This window comes from Miscanthus floridulus, chromosome 4, assembly GCF_019320115.1.
Source record: "Miscanthus floridulus cultivar M001 chromosome 4, ASM1932011v1, whole genome shotgun sequence".
Classification (NCBI taxonomy): Eukaryota; Viridiplantae; Streptophyta; class Magnoliopsida; order Poales; family Poaceae; genus Miscanthus; species Miscanthus floridulus.
The window spans coordinates 111,487,773-111,502,301 of NC_089583.1; the positions used below are offsets into that span (position 1 = coordinate 111,487,773).

The 14,529-nt window shown below is 43.1% G+C and overlaps 1 protein-coding gene and 1 pseudogene across 2 annotated transcripts; one reads left to right on the forward strand and one right to left on the reverse strand.

Annotated features, from left to right (window-relative positions):
* The window catches only part of LOC136549080 (uncharacterized), a 14,062-nt pseudogene extending 7,162 nt beyond the window's left edge, over window positions 1–6,900 (reverse strand).
* A 3,046-nt stretch (window positions 6,901–9,946) lies between these two features.
* LOC136552625 (protein EFFECTOR OF TRANSCRIPTION 2-like) lies at window positions 9,947–14,067 on the forward strand. 2 transcript variants are annotated; one of them, XM_066544184.1, is made up of 4 exons: window positions 9,947–10,219; window positions 10,432–10,794; window positions 11,911–13,098; window positions 13,565–14,067. In XM_066544184.1, exons 1-4 carry the CDS (start codon window positions 10,130–10,132, stop codon window positions 13,586–13,588), a joined length of 1,665 nt encoding a protein of 554 aa, XP_066400281.1. In that variant the 5' UTR covers window positions 9,947–10,129; the 3' UTR covers window positions 13,589–14,067. The 2 variants fall into 2 exon arrangements, with proteins under 2 accessions (XP_066400281.1, XP_066400282.1); XM_066544185.1 differs by lacking the exon at window positions 13,565–14,067 and adding an exon at window positions 13,201–13,333.
* The last annotated feature ends 462 nt before the right edge of the window (window positions 14,068–14,529 follow it).

The window sequence follows — 14,529 nt, forward strand, 5'->3', positions numbered from 1 at the left end:
ATGGAACATGAAATGCAACATCTCGATCTAAGCACCTTTTGAGTGCTGCAACATTTGAAAAAGGTAATGCCAACAACTAAATTAAGTTTATGAAAATAACTAACATCATAAAAAACAAACTAAAGCTCATAGGTTGCTGCAACACACTGGGAGAAAAAGGTAATCCTAACATCAAAACTTACTTTCTATGACACATGAATCATCTATTGCAACATTCAAAAATCATTCGTGGCGATATACCAAAAGTCCCGTACAATACAAATAAACAACAAGCACAACATTATAAACCAGTTACTGCAGCATCGCTGGCCATGCGGACTTGGATGTGCAACATGGCATGGGCGAAGGCTGCAACTCTAGCTCCATATGTGAGCCTAGGCTTGTCATGTCCTACTCAATAGAGAAAGGAGCCGCGGACAGAGTTGTGTTGCGCCAAACCTGAGCAAAATCGTGGTATGGATAAGAATCAAGTTCTCATAAGAGTTCAACCATGATATGAATAAGAACCAAGTTCCACACTTTCTCTCCACCACATATCACTATATCAGCCTTTCCACCACGTATCATTATATCAGCCTCTCCACCATATTCCCATAAGAGATTGATATGTGGTTGAGAGGAGTGAATAAGAACCAAGTGCTTCATGGATGTCGATGGGTCCGAGTGAAGCAGAAGCCACTACTACATGAATGGTTTTTTAGGATTACCTTCTATTTTCAAGGTTGAATTAACAAACTATATCTAACTAGGATGCTTCGTCTTTGGAAATCGATGTCAATGGTGGTGTAGGGTACAACTGCCTCTAAAATATAACAATTTTTAGTGGTGGTAGCATTAAGACAACCACCCTAGAAAATATGATTTTCAAGCGGCAATTCTCTTAAGCCGGCCACTAGAAATAGGACTGATTTCCAGGTGGGAGGGGAGGGGGCCTTGTTTAAAAGGACCGCATCTGAAAATACTATTTTCAGAGCTGGTTGTAGCCCTCACATCTCTACTATAAGGGACCAATCAAAACTATACTAGGTCTCCAAAAAAAGTCTCCCGCTGAGAGACTACAACCATTGTGCACCAACAAAATTGTACCTAGGATTACAGTATCATTAAAATCTATGGCTCCTAATCCTTTCTCATAGGCTTCAACTTGATCTGATGGCCAACGTTATTTGGATGTCCCCCGCCTAGGCTTCAATGCACGCCTCACACATCCCGCAGGCTACGGTAAAATAAAATCAATGGAAGTCAATCAAGGCAAATAGGAAGGAGAGATCTATGATTCTAATCAAGGAAATTTCTAGAATTGTCATTATAATGGGAAAACCCATGCCGAGCCCCCCATCTAACGCGCCCCTTTCAAACTCTTCGTGTTGTTCTGGTATTGCGTCAATAAGGAATGGCAACAGACCTGCCAACATACCCACTCGCATGTTTCCGTCAAGAACACGTGGGACCTGGTTTGGTGCCCCCATGCGTCAGTAGGAGCAGTGGAGCGTCTGCAGCGTGGCTAAACCTGAAAAGGTCTACCCCTTTCTTCTCATAAAATACCAATGGCGGCACCCTGGACAAGGAAGCAAAACGAGTCACTTACAGTCCGGGCCCACATAATGGAGATCGATGAAGAGGTTTAGCACATTTGGTATCAAAGAGAGGAGTTAGACCACTGTGTTATAAAAGTAACGCACTACACCCCCCGATCGAGTTTACAAAATAAACGAACCGACTTGACACATGATTATGAAAATAAAAAGCCATTATGAAATAGAACACGCAAGCTAGAGACAATTAGTTTTGTTCTAATTTTTAGATATATAGCTTTTGCTATGCACCTAAATATACATTATATCTATATACATAGTAAAAACTACTTCCTCCATTCTAAATTATAAGTCGCTTTGATTTTTTTGGTACATCCATTTTGTTATGCTAGATATAATAATATGTCTAGATACATAGCAAAATAGATGAACAACAAAAGTCAAAGCGACTTATAATTTAAAATTGAGGGAGTATGTATCTAGAAAAGCTGGAACGACTTATAATTTAAAACAGATGGAGTACTTAAAAATTACTTAATAAATCAGTTGATTATGCCAAGAAGAAATATTTTTTTCTTCTTCTTTTGTCCAATAATTTTTATTAGTTAGCTTTCTAATACCCGAAAATCATCTGAAGAAAGAAAAATAGGATGGAGAGAGGGAGAAACCGAGGAACAACCAGATAAATATCCATCGCAGTTGCGCACATATATTTACGACTATATCTACTATTTAATTTTAAAAAAGATCAAATACAATTTTTTTCTTTCATTTATCAAAAGTGAATTATAGAGTTACTTTAAGAAGCTATATCTACTTTAAGAAGCTTGGTACGACATCTTTGATTATTTGGGATGAAGTTTGCATGAAGTGGCCATGAAGATCTCCAAGACATGTTTAAGGACTTAGGCATATTGTAAATTATATGGTTAATGCGAGAAATAACTTTATTATGCTTGTTACGTGTAAGTGTTTTCCGGATTGTATATACATGGTCATATATAATTATGTGAAAGTTGAACTCTGGAAAAAAAATCGTTGTTTGGTTTTTTCCATGTACACCCCTGAATGAAGTCGTATGATTAGCACGGGCACTATACTAAGTTGTGTAAATTCTAGACTCGAATCAAAATTCACTGCAGACATAGATATAAAAAAGCAATGCTAATTCACTCTCTTCACACTCTAAGAGTAGTGTCGGACCCAAACTCTCTCTTCTCCATTATTTATAGTCATTTATTTACGATGGCTCTGGCTCTGCTTATCTCTTTGTTTTGTTGCTTTCTTCTCACTTTCTCTTTCTTGCTGTTCAAACTCTCTTCTTTCTCATGTCATGGATTGGAGAAGCCATGCTCCACGGCTAGGCACGCGAAGCACGCACGGCGGACAGGCGTGCAAGGCATAGCAAGGAGGCGGTGGTGGGCAGGCGTGGCTGCACGGCGGTGCGGTGGTTGCGGGCAGACCTACGTGAAGGACAGAAGGTGAAGGGATTATGAAACCATACATGAATTTCAATCGGGATGTGGCATTGCGACGCCAGTAAGCTATGTTCAGTACAGCAAGTTGCTTTGCAACTTGACACGTGTAGTCCAGGGAGGTCATGACGGGCAGGACGACAGTTAGGCCCAGCGGCGAAGCTAGAGCAAAATGATGGGGGGTGCACCTCTTAATTCATAACTATACTGACCGATATGATGTTCAATAAAAAATAGCATAACTAATGTACAACTACCAGATTTTAATATCAAATTCGACTTCTAGCAATAGAGATGAGAATTTGGTCGAAACATAACACTCACCGTTTAACAAAAAGAAGTGTATTCATTGATAGAATGCCAAAATCATGAACAAAACAAGCCCCATATAGCAAAATATGTGATCCAGAAGACCATGATGAAGATCCCACTAGCCTAAAAGGAAAGAAAACAAATAGGTCAATTATTTAGCAAATAAATTGTAGAACTATCGATTAAAAGTAGATACATTGCATTACCTATCAGAGATCATATTTACGCCATTTTCCTTACATGGTCATGAAACGATGAACCACAGCCTCGTTGCTAACTTTCTTCATTTCTTCTTTCTCTAGATAGCAAATAAGTCTATGACTCAAGTGTTGATCACCCATGCGATTAGACAAGCTTGTTTTGACAATCTTCATTCCAGAAAAGCATCTCTCAACTGTTGTAGTAGCGACAGGCAGTACTAGTACAAGCTTCAAAAGTCGATAGACCAATGGATAACAACGATGTTTCCCTGTCTCAACCATTTTTTGAGAGAGCTCACCAATAGTGTTGATGTTGGAGAATCTAGCATCTTCTCGCACATCGGCAATGTAAAGGCAAAGGTAATGACTAAGGTCTCTCAAATCATCAGTACTAAAATCATCAGGATATAGTTTTGCTAAGCTCATCAAAGTCTCCATATCAAAAGCATGAAATCGATCCCTTGGGTCAAAAGCGGCCGAGCAAACAAGCAATTGAGAGCTTGTCTCACTAAAGCGGCTATCAAGCTCTTGAACTAGCCAATCAATAACATCATTAAAGCAATCCACTTCATAGTGATGCTTGTATGTAATTCCTAATTTTTTTCTAGGTTGTCGGGGATCAACATAGGCATCTTCCATTTCCACTCGATCAATTTCATGCATGTCACAAAACTCATTCACTTCATCTAATAATTTATCCCACCCATCTCTTCTAAGATTATTCAAATGGAGTCTAGTTGATTTCACACATCCAATGACATTTACAATGTCTTGATCCTTGTGTTGCAATGCTAATGACAAGGCATTTGTGGCAGTTAATGTAGTCAACATGAGATGCAAATAAAAGGCAAAGTCAAATGATTTGAAGTATACTCGAAGATTTGATGCTTGATCTCTATTTTTCCAATCTGTCATCCTTTTCAACAACTTTTAGCACTTCAACTATTGTAGGAAACATGTTGACTAAACTTTTGAAAGTTTTGTAATGAGAACTCCAACGAGTATCTCCGGGTCTTTGAAGGCATTGCTCTTGATTTAACCCTGTCCCAGTCTCAAGTTGCCCACAACCTAATGCCTTTGTCACTTGTTCATGATTAATATCTCTAATCATATCCCGTCTCTTTGCTGATCCACCCACCACATTTAATAAGATAGAAATCATGCTTAAGAAATTGCTTACGCCCTTATGTTTTCTCATGACTGCCACAATGACTAATTGAAGTTGGTGAGCAAAGCAATGCACATAATAAGCTGTCCTACTTTCTCTCATGATCAATGATTGCAAGCCATTGAACTCACCTCGCATATTGCTAGCACCATCATATCCTTGGCCTCGAACTTGCTTTAAGCTTAGTTTAAACTTTGCAAGTAAAGAATCAATAGATGACTTCAGGTGGGAAGAAGTCATTTCAGTCACATGCACAACGCCAACAAACCTCTCTTTCACGATCCCACATTTGTCAACATACCTCAAGACCACAACCATTTGTTCTTTGCAAGAAACATCTCTTGACTCATCAACTAGCAAGCAAAACACATCATTGCCCAGTTCTTCAAGGATAGAGTGTACAATCTCATTTGCAAAACATTCAACAATGTCCCTTTGAATTTCAAGAGCTAGCAAACAACTATTAGCTGCAGCATTTGTACTCATCGCTTTGCGTAACTCTAGATCATGTTGTGCTAAGCAATCATAAAACTCCTTGAAGTTCCCTTTATTGTTGGATTCTAGTGACTCATCATGACCACGAAAAGGCAATCCTTGCTTCAACAATAGCCTAGCAATATCAATGGATCCATTCAACCGAGTAAAATAAGCCTTCTTTGTAGTCTCACTTATCTGATTGTAAGCAACATCTATGTGTTGCCTTCTTTGTAACAAATCATCACACTTCTTCATTGCATTATAGTGTAAGCCACCAACATCACCAACATGTGACTTTAGCCTTCCTTTCCTATGATAACCATTCCAACCATTAACTATAAATGATTCATATCCTGCACCCTTCTTTTCTCTAAATAAGAAACAACAAAAGCAATATGCTCTGTCCTTTGACTCACTATATTCAAGCCAACTTCCAAACTCATCAAACCATTTCGGGATAATTCGTCTCGGCTTGTCTCCAATATCTGAAACAGGAAAATTACATGTGCGAGGCTGGCAAGGTCCATTTTCCAAATATTTTCTTCTGACCTTTTCTCTATGGTTAGGATGGTAAGCATCAATTTATTTTCTCAAGCCTGGATCATATTTAATCTCCTCTTCCCAATTGAGATAATCTAGATATGAATTTCTGTTATTGTTGGCAGTGTCTGTGTCTGGAGCTTTCCGTTTATAAAACCTCTCCATGATTACCTATAATGTGCAAGCATAATCAAATTGCAGATCCATACTATCATAAATGTATATGCATATACTAAAAAGAGAAAACCCCAATTAATCACTAACCCTAAACTGCAACCTACTCAATTTCAACATATAACCAGGAAGAATCGAAATTGGATGTGAGGCTTAACTTGATTGAAATACAAGATAAATAAATTGAGGGTTTGATTCCTTGCCTTTTCTTTTGGAGCAGAAGTCCAGAACAGAGAGAGCTAGAGAGGCCGTGAGGGTGAGCGCCCTCACATCAGGCTGTTGCCGCGGCTATCAGGCGCTCGGCTCGGCTCGACGAGATGACGGCAGGGAAGGGGAAGGGGCGCCGACGTCAGCGACCAGCAGGGGTCGTCGTCGACATGGCGGCGTCGGTGCCTTGTCGTCCCTGCCTAGCTGCCCTTGCATAGTTGCGTCGCTGGCTCACTGCGTCAGGCGAAACGCCGTGGCCTCCTCGCCCCTCGCGGACTCGCGCGCTGCCACGGCAAAAATTCCCGTGGAGACAGCTGTGTGTGCGTGGAGACTCGATTGGCATCCTTCTCCTGGAAGCAACCTACGACGTGGGCTTGGGCCAGTGGGGGTTGCCTGCTTTTGGGCCGGGAGGGTGCACAAACGGTGGAATTTTGCTCCTCATAACATAGTTTTGATTTTGGCCTGGGTGCCTGGGCATCCAGCACTCTCAACGTGGCTTCGCCCGTGCTTTTGGAGCAGAAGTCCAGAACAGAGAGCGCTAGAGAGGTCGTGAGGGTGAGCGCCCTCACATCAGGCTGTTGCCGCGGCCATCGGGCGCTCGGCTCGGCTCGACGAGATGACGACAGGGAAGGGGAAGGGGCGCCGGCGTCAGTGACCAGCAGGGATCGTCGCCGGCATGGCGGCGTCGGTACCTTGCCGCCCCTGCCCAGCTACCCTTGCGTAGTTGCGTCGCTGGCTCGCTGCGTCAGGCGAAACGCCGCGGCCTCCTCACCCCTCGCGGACTCGCGCGCGGCCACGGCGAAAATTCCCATGGAGACAGCCGTGCATGCGTGGAGACTCGATTGGCATCCTTCTCCTGGAAGCAACCTGCGACGTGGGCTTGGGCCAGTGGGGGTTGCCTGCTTTTGGGCCGGGGGGTGCACAAACGGTGGAAATTTGCTCCTCATAACATAGTTTCGATTTTGGCCCGGGTGCCTGGGCATCCAGCGCTCTCAACGTGGCTTCGCCCGTGGTTATGCCGGGTTTAGTTCCCAAAAATTTTCACCCCAAATTATCAAATCGAATCTTGCGACACATGCATTGAGTTATATCACCCCGTGGTTATGCCTGTGATTATATAATAACCTGGGCAACGGACCAAGAAGAACAAGGTTGCATATAAATCACATACCGGCCTTCGTGTCACGAGTCACGACTAAGACTGTAAGTACTTCTCTTTCTCTAAATATCTATCATTTTCATTTCGAAAAATAATTTTAACTAAATATATATTAAAAAATATTAATATTTATGATACATAATTTATATCATTAAAAAGATCTTTGAATCTAGTTTTTAATAAATTTATTTAAAGTTTTTTATAAATTAAGTTAAACTTGCGGCACGTAGTGTTATCCTAAACGCTAAACGGTAAACAGTCGGTCACCTACCGTTTAGCCCATTATTCGGACAAAATGGGTGTTTAAACGGGAAAAACGGTCATTTAAACGGTCAAAACAACCGATTAAACGGAAACGGTGTACCACCGTGTAGTGTTTAAACGGTGTGTAAACGGACTAAACGTCCGTTTAGACGAACAGTGGCGGCACGTACACAGAGAGATCACGTGGCAAGAGGCATGCTCCGGCGGGCCCGGCATTGCGTGGCACTGCTGGCGCAAGCAGCGGCGACGTTTGCACGCCTGCCTGTGATCGCTCGCCCTGCTGCCAAAATATCTGGTCACTGTCTATCACTGTGCGTCTGTGTGTTAACGACAAGAAGTTCCGTACCGCTTACCGAGCAGCTGGCGACTCAGACTGTCACGGGAGACTCATTCTAGATGGCTGACCGGCCAACTTAAATATGAGTTTTCTTTTCTTTAAAAATCTATTTATAGAAATGATTTTTTTTTTAGGTTCTGTTGTTGAAGAAGATATCAAATAAGTACCGAACTTTTTATCTATAGTGTTACCCAACGCTAAATAGATCTTATATTTTGGGTGTCGTTCACGAGACACTCTCAGCAAGGTGAGTAGGTCGTCGGTGACTGCTGCGTGCCGCCGACTGCCGTGCTGCTCTGAACTTTGTTGAGGCTCTTTGCATGGATAATGATTAAAAAAGGGCTTGTGTGGGGGCGGCGTCAAGCGCTGGGGGGTGTCGTGTGGGCTACAGCACTTCCATAAATATCTGTTTGTGTAAAGAGGCCTAAAAGAAGGTGTGGAGCTGAACTAGGGATCCGATGCTGACCATGATGTTTGTCCTGTTGGCTTAACTCATAAGTCATGACTAAAAGGACTGTTGATTAATTTGATGTGAGAGAAAAATACTATTCGTTGATTAAAAAATATGGCTAAAAAACCCAGCGAACAGGGCTATGATTTTTTGAGGTAATAAAGAAACAGTGCACAGAGAGGTCAATGCAGAAATGGAACCCCGTGGGCGCATGTTGATTAGTGGCGAAGGTTTGCAAGTCATTTCAGCACGTTTTACACTGGCAATCAGGGAACTTATTCACTCGCGCCTTGTTAATCCAGGGCTTTCAACTGCGGTCAAGTTGATATCAAGCTTCTCTTTTTTTCGCTCTTCTTCTTTAACAAAAAGAGAAACGAATCGGAGGAATTCCATTGTTAGGAAGACTTGGAAATTGGTTGCCAGACGCCAAGACCCGCTTTGCTGTGCTTTTAGCCGGGCAGGGTCTGGGTCTGGTAGGATGGATGTTTTTTTTTTTTTGAGCAAATGGATGGTTGCCTTGGGTTGGGCTCACTTAGGCCTGCATGTTGATGGGCGCCAGCCCTGCCCGGCCCTTTGAGCCAACCTGCTGGCCAGAACCGAAATGCACATGCATGAATACACTTTGGGGGGAGTAACGTCTTGAGAACGTAGACAGTTCAGTCTTCAGTGGGGTTACTTTTTACGGTTTGTGAGTGGCTGGACCGACATATCACAGAACAAAAGGTTTAGGCGCACTATACGGTTTTTCTTTTCATATTTTAAGTAGACCATATTTTGGGTAGCTTGTGAACACAGGCTCTGTTCGCTGGTCGGTTTCTAGACTGATAAGTCTGGCTGGTGCTGATTTGTTGCGAGAGAAAACACTATTGACTGGCTAATAAGCCTTGGCTGAAACCAACAAGCGAATATGTTGTATGTTGTTGCCTGGTTTAGAAGGTCATGCGGATTGCACGTCGTAGCTTTTTGGAAAGTTGTTGGACTGTTGCTCTGGATGGCATCGAACACATCCTCTGCAAGAGCAGCTCCAGTGTAGAAGTGTAGAGCAGAAATCCAACTGTGGAGGAAAATTTGAACTTTACACACTAGAGTGTTCGGTTGCTGGATGTCAGGCCTCAAAATCGACCTTTTAGTCGTTTGAACCGTGAGCTCAACAAATACATATACTGCAATGCAAGGCACATATAGTCTTTAGTATAAGATGTGAAAGTTGATCAGTTTTGTGAAGTAGAATGTTGTACTTGTTTTTTCTTTACTTGAACATAGGCTATAGCAAACAAATCTTACACTATATAACTTTCTGACACGCCAATTATGTTGCAAAGGAAAATTGGTTTCACACTGGAGCTTTTTTCTTTTTGTGCCCTACTTCCTTCGTCCCAAAATAATTGTAACTTTAGAGTTTGAAATTTGTCCCATAAAAAATACTACTTTGACCCACCTGTCATAAAAGACAAAGAAGTATCTAGATGCTTCTATTCATACATGCACACCAAAAAAATAAAATAGTCACAAAAGACAAGGGGTGTTTTTGTAATTTTACACCTAGCATTGGTTTATATGCTCAGTCCCAGAATTGCATTTATTTTGGGACGGAGGGAGTAAGCTGTTTGCCACCAGAATTCTGGTGGTCCCTCTCTAGTCACAACCCGACAAAGCCCGGCTCAAGTTGCAGCCCATCAGCGTCCACGGCCAGCCCAGTCCAACGAACCCAGATTTTCAAAACACGACACGAGCCCGCTCCCGGCGACCATGCCGGTGGTGCGGCAGCGGCGGCGCTGAGCCCGACTGCCAGCCACCCGCAACCGGAGCAGGTCCGGCACCGGCAGAGCGATGCCTGCGCCCGCCGCACCCGTAACCGCCAGGCTGAAGAGGGAAGACTGCCCCCGCACCAAGCACGACTCCCTCTTCTCCCCATGGAAGGTGCGAACTCCCCGTCTCCTCACTAGTTCTCCTCGCCATCTGCTCCTGTTTGTGTCGCGAGCTGGCTGAGGGCACGATGCAGTTCACAGGATCTGGCTCCCCGACCTCCAATTCGCCATCTCGCCTGTGAAACCCTGTGTCCAATCTGGAAATTCTGGATTCTTGGTTCGCGCCCCATCTGCGCCTCAACCTCTCACTTCTCCCATTTCCAGGTTCTTGTCGGGCCGTCGGACTGGAGGGACCACGCTACCGGCAAGGAGGGGGGCCAGAGGTACCGCATCCGCAACCTCCCGGACAACTTCCCCGGCCTCTACGAGCTAGGCGTTGCCGGCGCGGCCGACGAGGGCCTCAGGGCTCGGAGGCGTGATGCGCGAGGCGTCGTCGTGGTGTACCTCGGGCAGGCTGACATTGTCCGGGCGAGGCTGCAGCAGTATGGCCGCACGGGGTCGCATCTGGACACTGCGAATTCGCTGGGCTCTGCTGGAAGAGATGCGGTGAATGCGCTCGCCGCGGGTCCTGGACTGTTCAGAGAAGTGTTCTCCAGAGGCTACTCCGTCGTGTTTCGATGTGCGCTAGTAAGCATTTCTGTTGATCCTTTTTCCATTGTAGGATTTGCGGGGTGGTGGAACTGTTGTATTGTGCAAGTGTAGTAGCGTACTGCTTAATTAACATGCCAATGATGTCTGAGTTCTGAATGAGAGTCTAGTTTGAAGGTTTCTAAACTGCAAAGAAACCAATGATTTAGATGCCCACAATATTTAAGTAGCCTCCCATACATAGATAGCATTATGTTCAGCTGACAGTGATATTGTGTATATGTGTTCACAAGACAAATGTTATGGTTGCTCACTTAATCCATTTCACATTGTTTCTTGCTGAATGTACACTTTGCTTGATTTTTTCCATAAAGAATTATCATTCTTCTTCAGCAGTTGAATTGTTAGATGGTTTGCTCTTAGCTTGTATAAATAGAGTAATAAAAATACTTCCTCCTAAAGGTTTCTAGTCTTACCTTCACTGCTTCCTGCAGTGTTACATTCAGAATTGCATTTAACTACAGTTGAACTATCAATATGCTGTTCCACATGAAAGACAGCCTAACTTTGCTCACCTGTTCATGGAAAACTACTTGGTGATATATTTGTGTCGTGGCATTACCTAACTAGAATTTTTTTTTTACGTTTTAATATCAAGCTGTACACCAAGTACAAGTGAATTGGAATGGAAAAGGAATTACCCCACACCCACCCACCTACACACACACATTCATTCATTCCTAATGCGTATTGATTGGAGGATATTATTTTGTTTCGAAATATGGCCTAATGGGCGTACCCAGTGCAGAGATCTCCCGCTCTGTGCGGGGTCTGGGAAAGGGTGTCAGTGGCAAGCCTTACCCTCGCCTGGGCAATACGAGGAGACCGCGACTCGAACCTGAGACCTTCCGGTCACAGGCGGTAAGACTCTACCGCTTGCACCAGGCCCGCCCTTCGAAATATGGCCTAATGGATGTAGGGAAATCCGTCAATATTTATATACTTCTTGGTTGCTTTATAAAAACAGAAAGGGTAAATTATGAATTCTTGGTTATCCTTTTCACCTTAGCAGTTAACATCGTAATTCAATTATTATATGAGTGGTCTTAACATTTTCCATTCTTTTTTGTCCTTTCTACTATTGGAAACAAACAGATGGACAGTAAACAAGAAGCTGAGAAGACTGAAGCACTACTGCTGAGAGTATTTGATTATGCATGGAACAAGCTTCAGAATGGTTCTTGTCGCCGGGAAGAAATACTGCACAAGTTAGAACTGCGAGCAGCCAACCATAGATCTCTACTTAGCAGAGTAAGTGACATGAAACAAAAAATATTTGGAGAGAAAGCAGGTATAAAGATAAAGGGAAGTGGGTCAGCTAACACCTCGCCTGGCATAATTAAAAGTATGCTCCCAAGGGTTCGTACGATTGTTCGTTTCAGACCTCAGGTACTTAACTCTGAGGACAGTGAAGGTGAGATGACTGATATTCCCTGGAAAAAAATATCTGATATTCCCTGTGCAAATAGACAAGCACATAGAAGGAGGTCCGAAGGATACAAAGTAAAAAAGATTGTTGTTACAAAACGGAGAACTGTGCCGATACAAGATTCTAACTCTGTTTGTGGAGTGGTGCTGGAAGATGGTTCTTCTTGTCTGGAGCACCCAGTTCATGAAAGAAAGAGGTGCAGCTTACACAAAGGTAAAAGAGTCAAAGGCAGCCCAAAAGGTTCTCCTACTAGCTATCCTTGCCAAGTTGAGATTGCAATTACTGAGTTCGTACCTCGCCCAACTGAAGATTTGGACAGCTCAGTTCCCAAACAGGAAAGCGAAATATTGCCCAAAAATATGTCTATAATAACTCTGAAGGAACCTTTGAGGGAAAGCAATAGCTTGGAATCAGAAAATGTGAATACTGGAGAAGCTCCTACAGAAGATGGAGCACGTGAAATCTCCAAGGATGCTTGTGCCTTAGAAGAGAAGGCTTCCCATGCTGAATCTGAGTCTCAGGAGCAGCAGCCTTCTGGGAGAATGTGGTTTGATCTGCTCAAATCACAGAGGAAATCGGCGAGCGCACACCCAACAAGAGGCTCAGGATCTCAGATAACAGCAATGACAGATAACAGGCCTTGCAAAATGGTGTCAATTGCAGGAATGGAAAGGTGTGAGGAGGACAGTGGAATAGAGGCCACTGGTGCTTCGTTTTCCAGAAGCTCAGGATGGCCGTGTACCTGTGGCGCCCGTACATCAGATGGTTCACCTTGTATGAATAGGCCGGTTGAAGGGAGGAAGAGATGTGCATTGCACAAAGGGCAAAGAGCAGCATGCCCCCCTACACCATCGGTATAACAGACAGGACTTTTTTTTTTATTCTTACATCCAATTGTTTGTTCGCACTTCTGTTAGCAAATTGAAACACAGAAATCTTTTTTTTTTCCCTTAAAGCTCTTTTTCCCCGGTGAAGGTTGATCATTCATATTTCATCATGTGTCCCAAAAAGACTACAGACATTTTGTAACTGTATTTGATGGATTCGTAGAGAGCTGAAGAATGAATCTCCTATGCTGAGCATTGCTCATCTGATGGGCTTAATTTCTCCATATTCTACACCACTAGTTGCTCCTGAGTCCTGACGATTGTATTGAATATTAACATGATCACAAATCCAGTAACTGCGATATAAACCGAAGATAAATTTGTTTATATGTTTAGTGGATCTCTACTACTTCACTGTTCTGCTGCTACGTCAATCTCCTGATGTGATAACTGAAGAAGAATCGTTTTACCATCTGTTGCCTTTTGTGTTCAGGTGGTAAGGAAGAATCAGTCTTAGCGGATGAAATGGTTGGACGTGATGGGAGTCAAGGTAGTCCATGGAAATGCTTATCCCACCTTCCACGAGATCTATGCCTGCCTCAAGGAAATTAACAGAGACGCATAGCAGACAACATGCATGGTAGAAAAAGCAGGTCTAGCTAGAAACTAGCTAGAAGCTGGTAGGAAGGACCGGGTACTCCTCGTTTAAGCTAGCTAGGCCAAAGGAGCTGCTGAGGGATAGAATCATCTGGTAGACAGCTATGGAGCACTGGAAAGAGAGGGAGAACAATTAAAGATGAGATCCATGTCAAGTAGTTGTTCCTGTTTATCATCAGATGTACTGATAATATTTTTTTTGCGAGAAATATGTGAAGGGGAATATTTGCGATGCTTGGTCTAGGATAAGATGGCTCAGCTCCAATTCAGTAATGATAAAAAATTTAAAATAAGAAGGTTTTGATGGAAATCATGTGGTCACGTCATCCTAGCTATAGCACTGGCAATGATCTTGAGTTCAGTGAATAAACATTGATTCTATTCGACCAATACATGCAAATGTTTATTATATCATGTATAAAACTACATTAATTAATTATCTATAGATGTTGGATTGATAACTACCATATGTGGGAGTCAGTTACACGCTTAGCACATCCATTTCGCCCAAGACGTGTACTAGTCCTAGGCTTCTAGTTCTATAGGCCCTAGCCCCATCGTTCATCTCTTCACGACAGGTAGTGGCTAAGCTTGACCATGGCTGTCTTCGTTGGCAGATATTATGGTTGTTATATCATGTTGTTGGTTGTTTTCTTTTTGTGTTTGGGTGTTTTCTTTATCAGAAATGCTATACAGCATACATGTGTTTTAGCAAAAAAAAAAAACACATGGATTTTTTTGTATCTCTCTCCCTCTCTCTTTCTCACCGGTGACCACCGGCGCCGGCGATGGCGACCGGCG

What these genes read in the sequence shown, in the direction of transcription:
- LOC136552625 (XM_066544184.1), top strand. Translation starts at nt 10,130, where the DNA reads ATGCCTGCGCCCGCCGCACCCGTAACCGCCAGGCTGAAGAGGGAAGAC. An exon ending in TCGTGTTTCGATGTGCGCTA is followed by an intron (nt 10,795 to 11,910) that starts GTAAGCATTTCT and finishes GGAAACAAACAG; the next exon opens with ATGGACAGTAAACAAGAAGC. An exon ending in CATGCCCCCCTACACCATCG is followed by an intron (nt 13,099 to 13,564) that starts GTATAACAGACA and finishes TTTTGTGTTCAG; the next exon opens with GTGGTAAGGAAGAATCAGTC.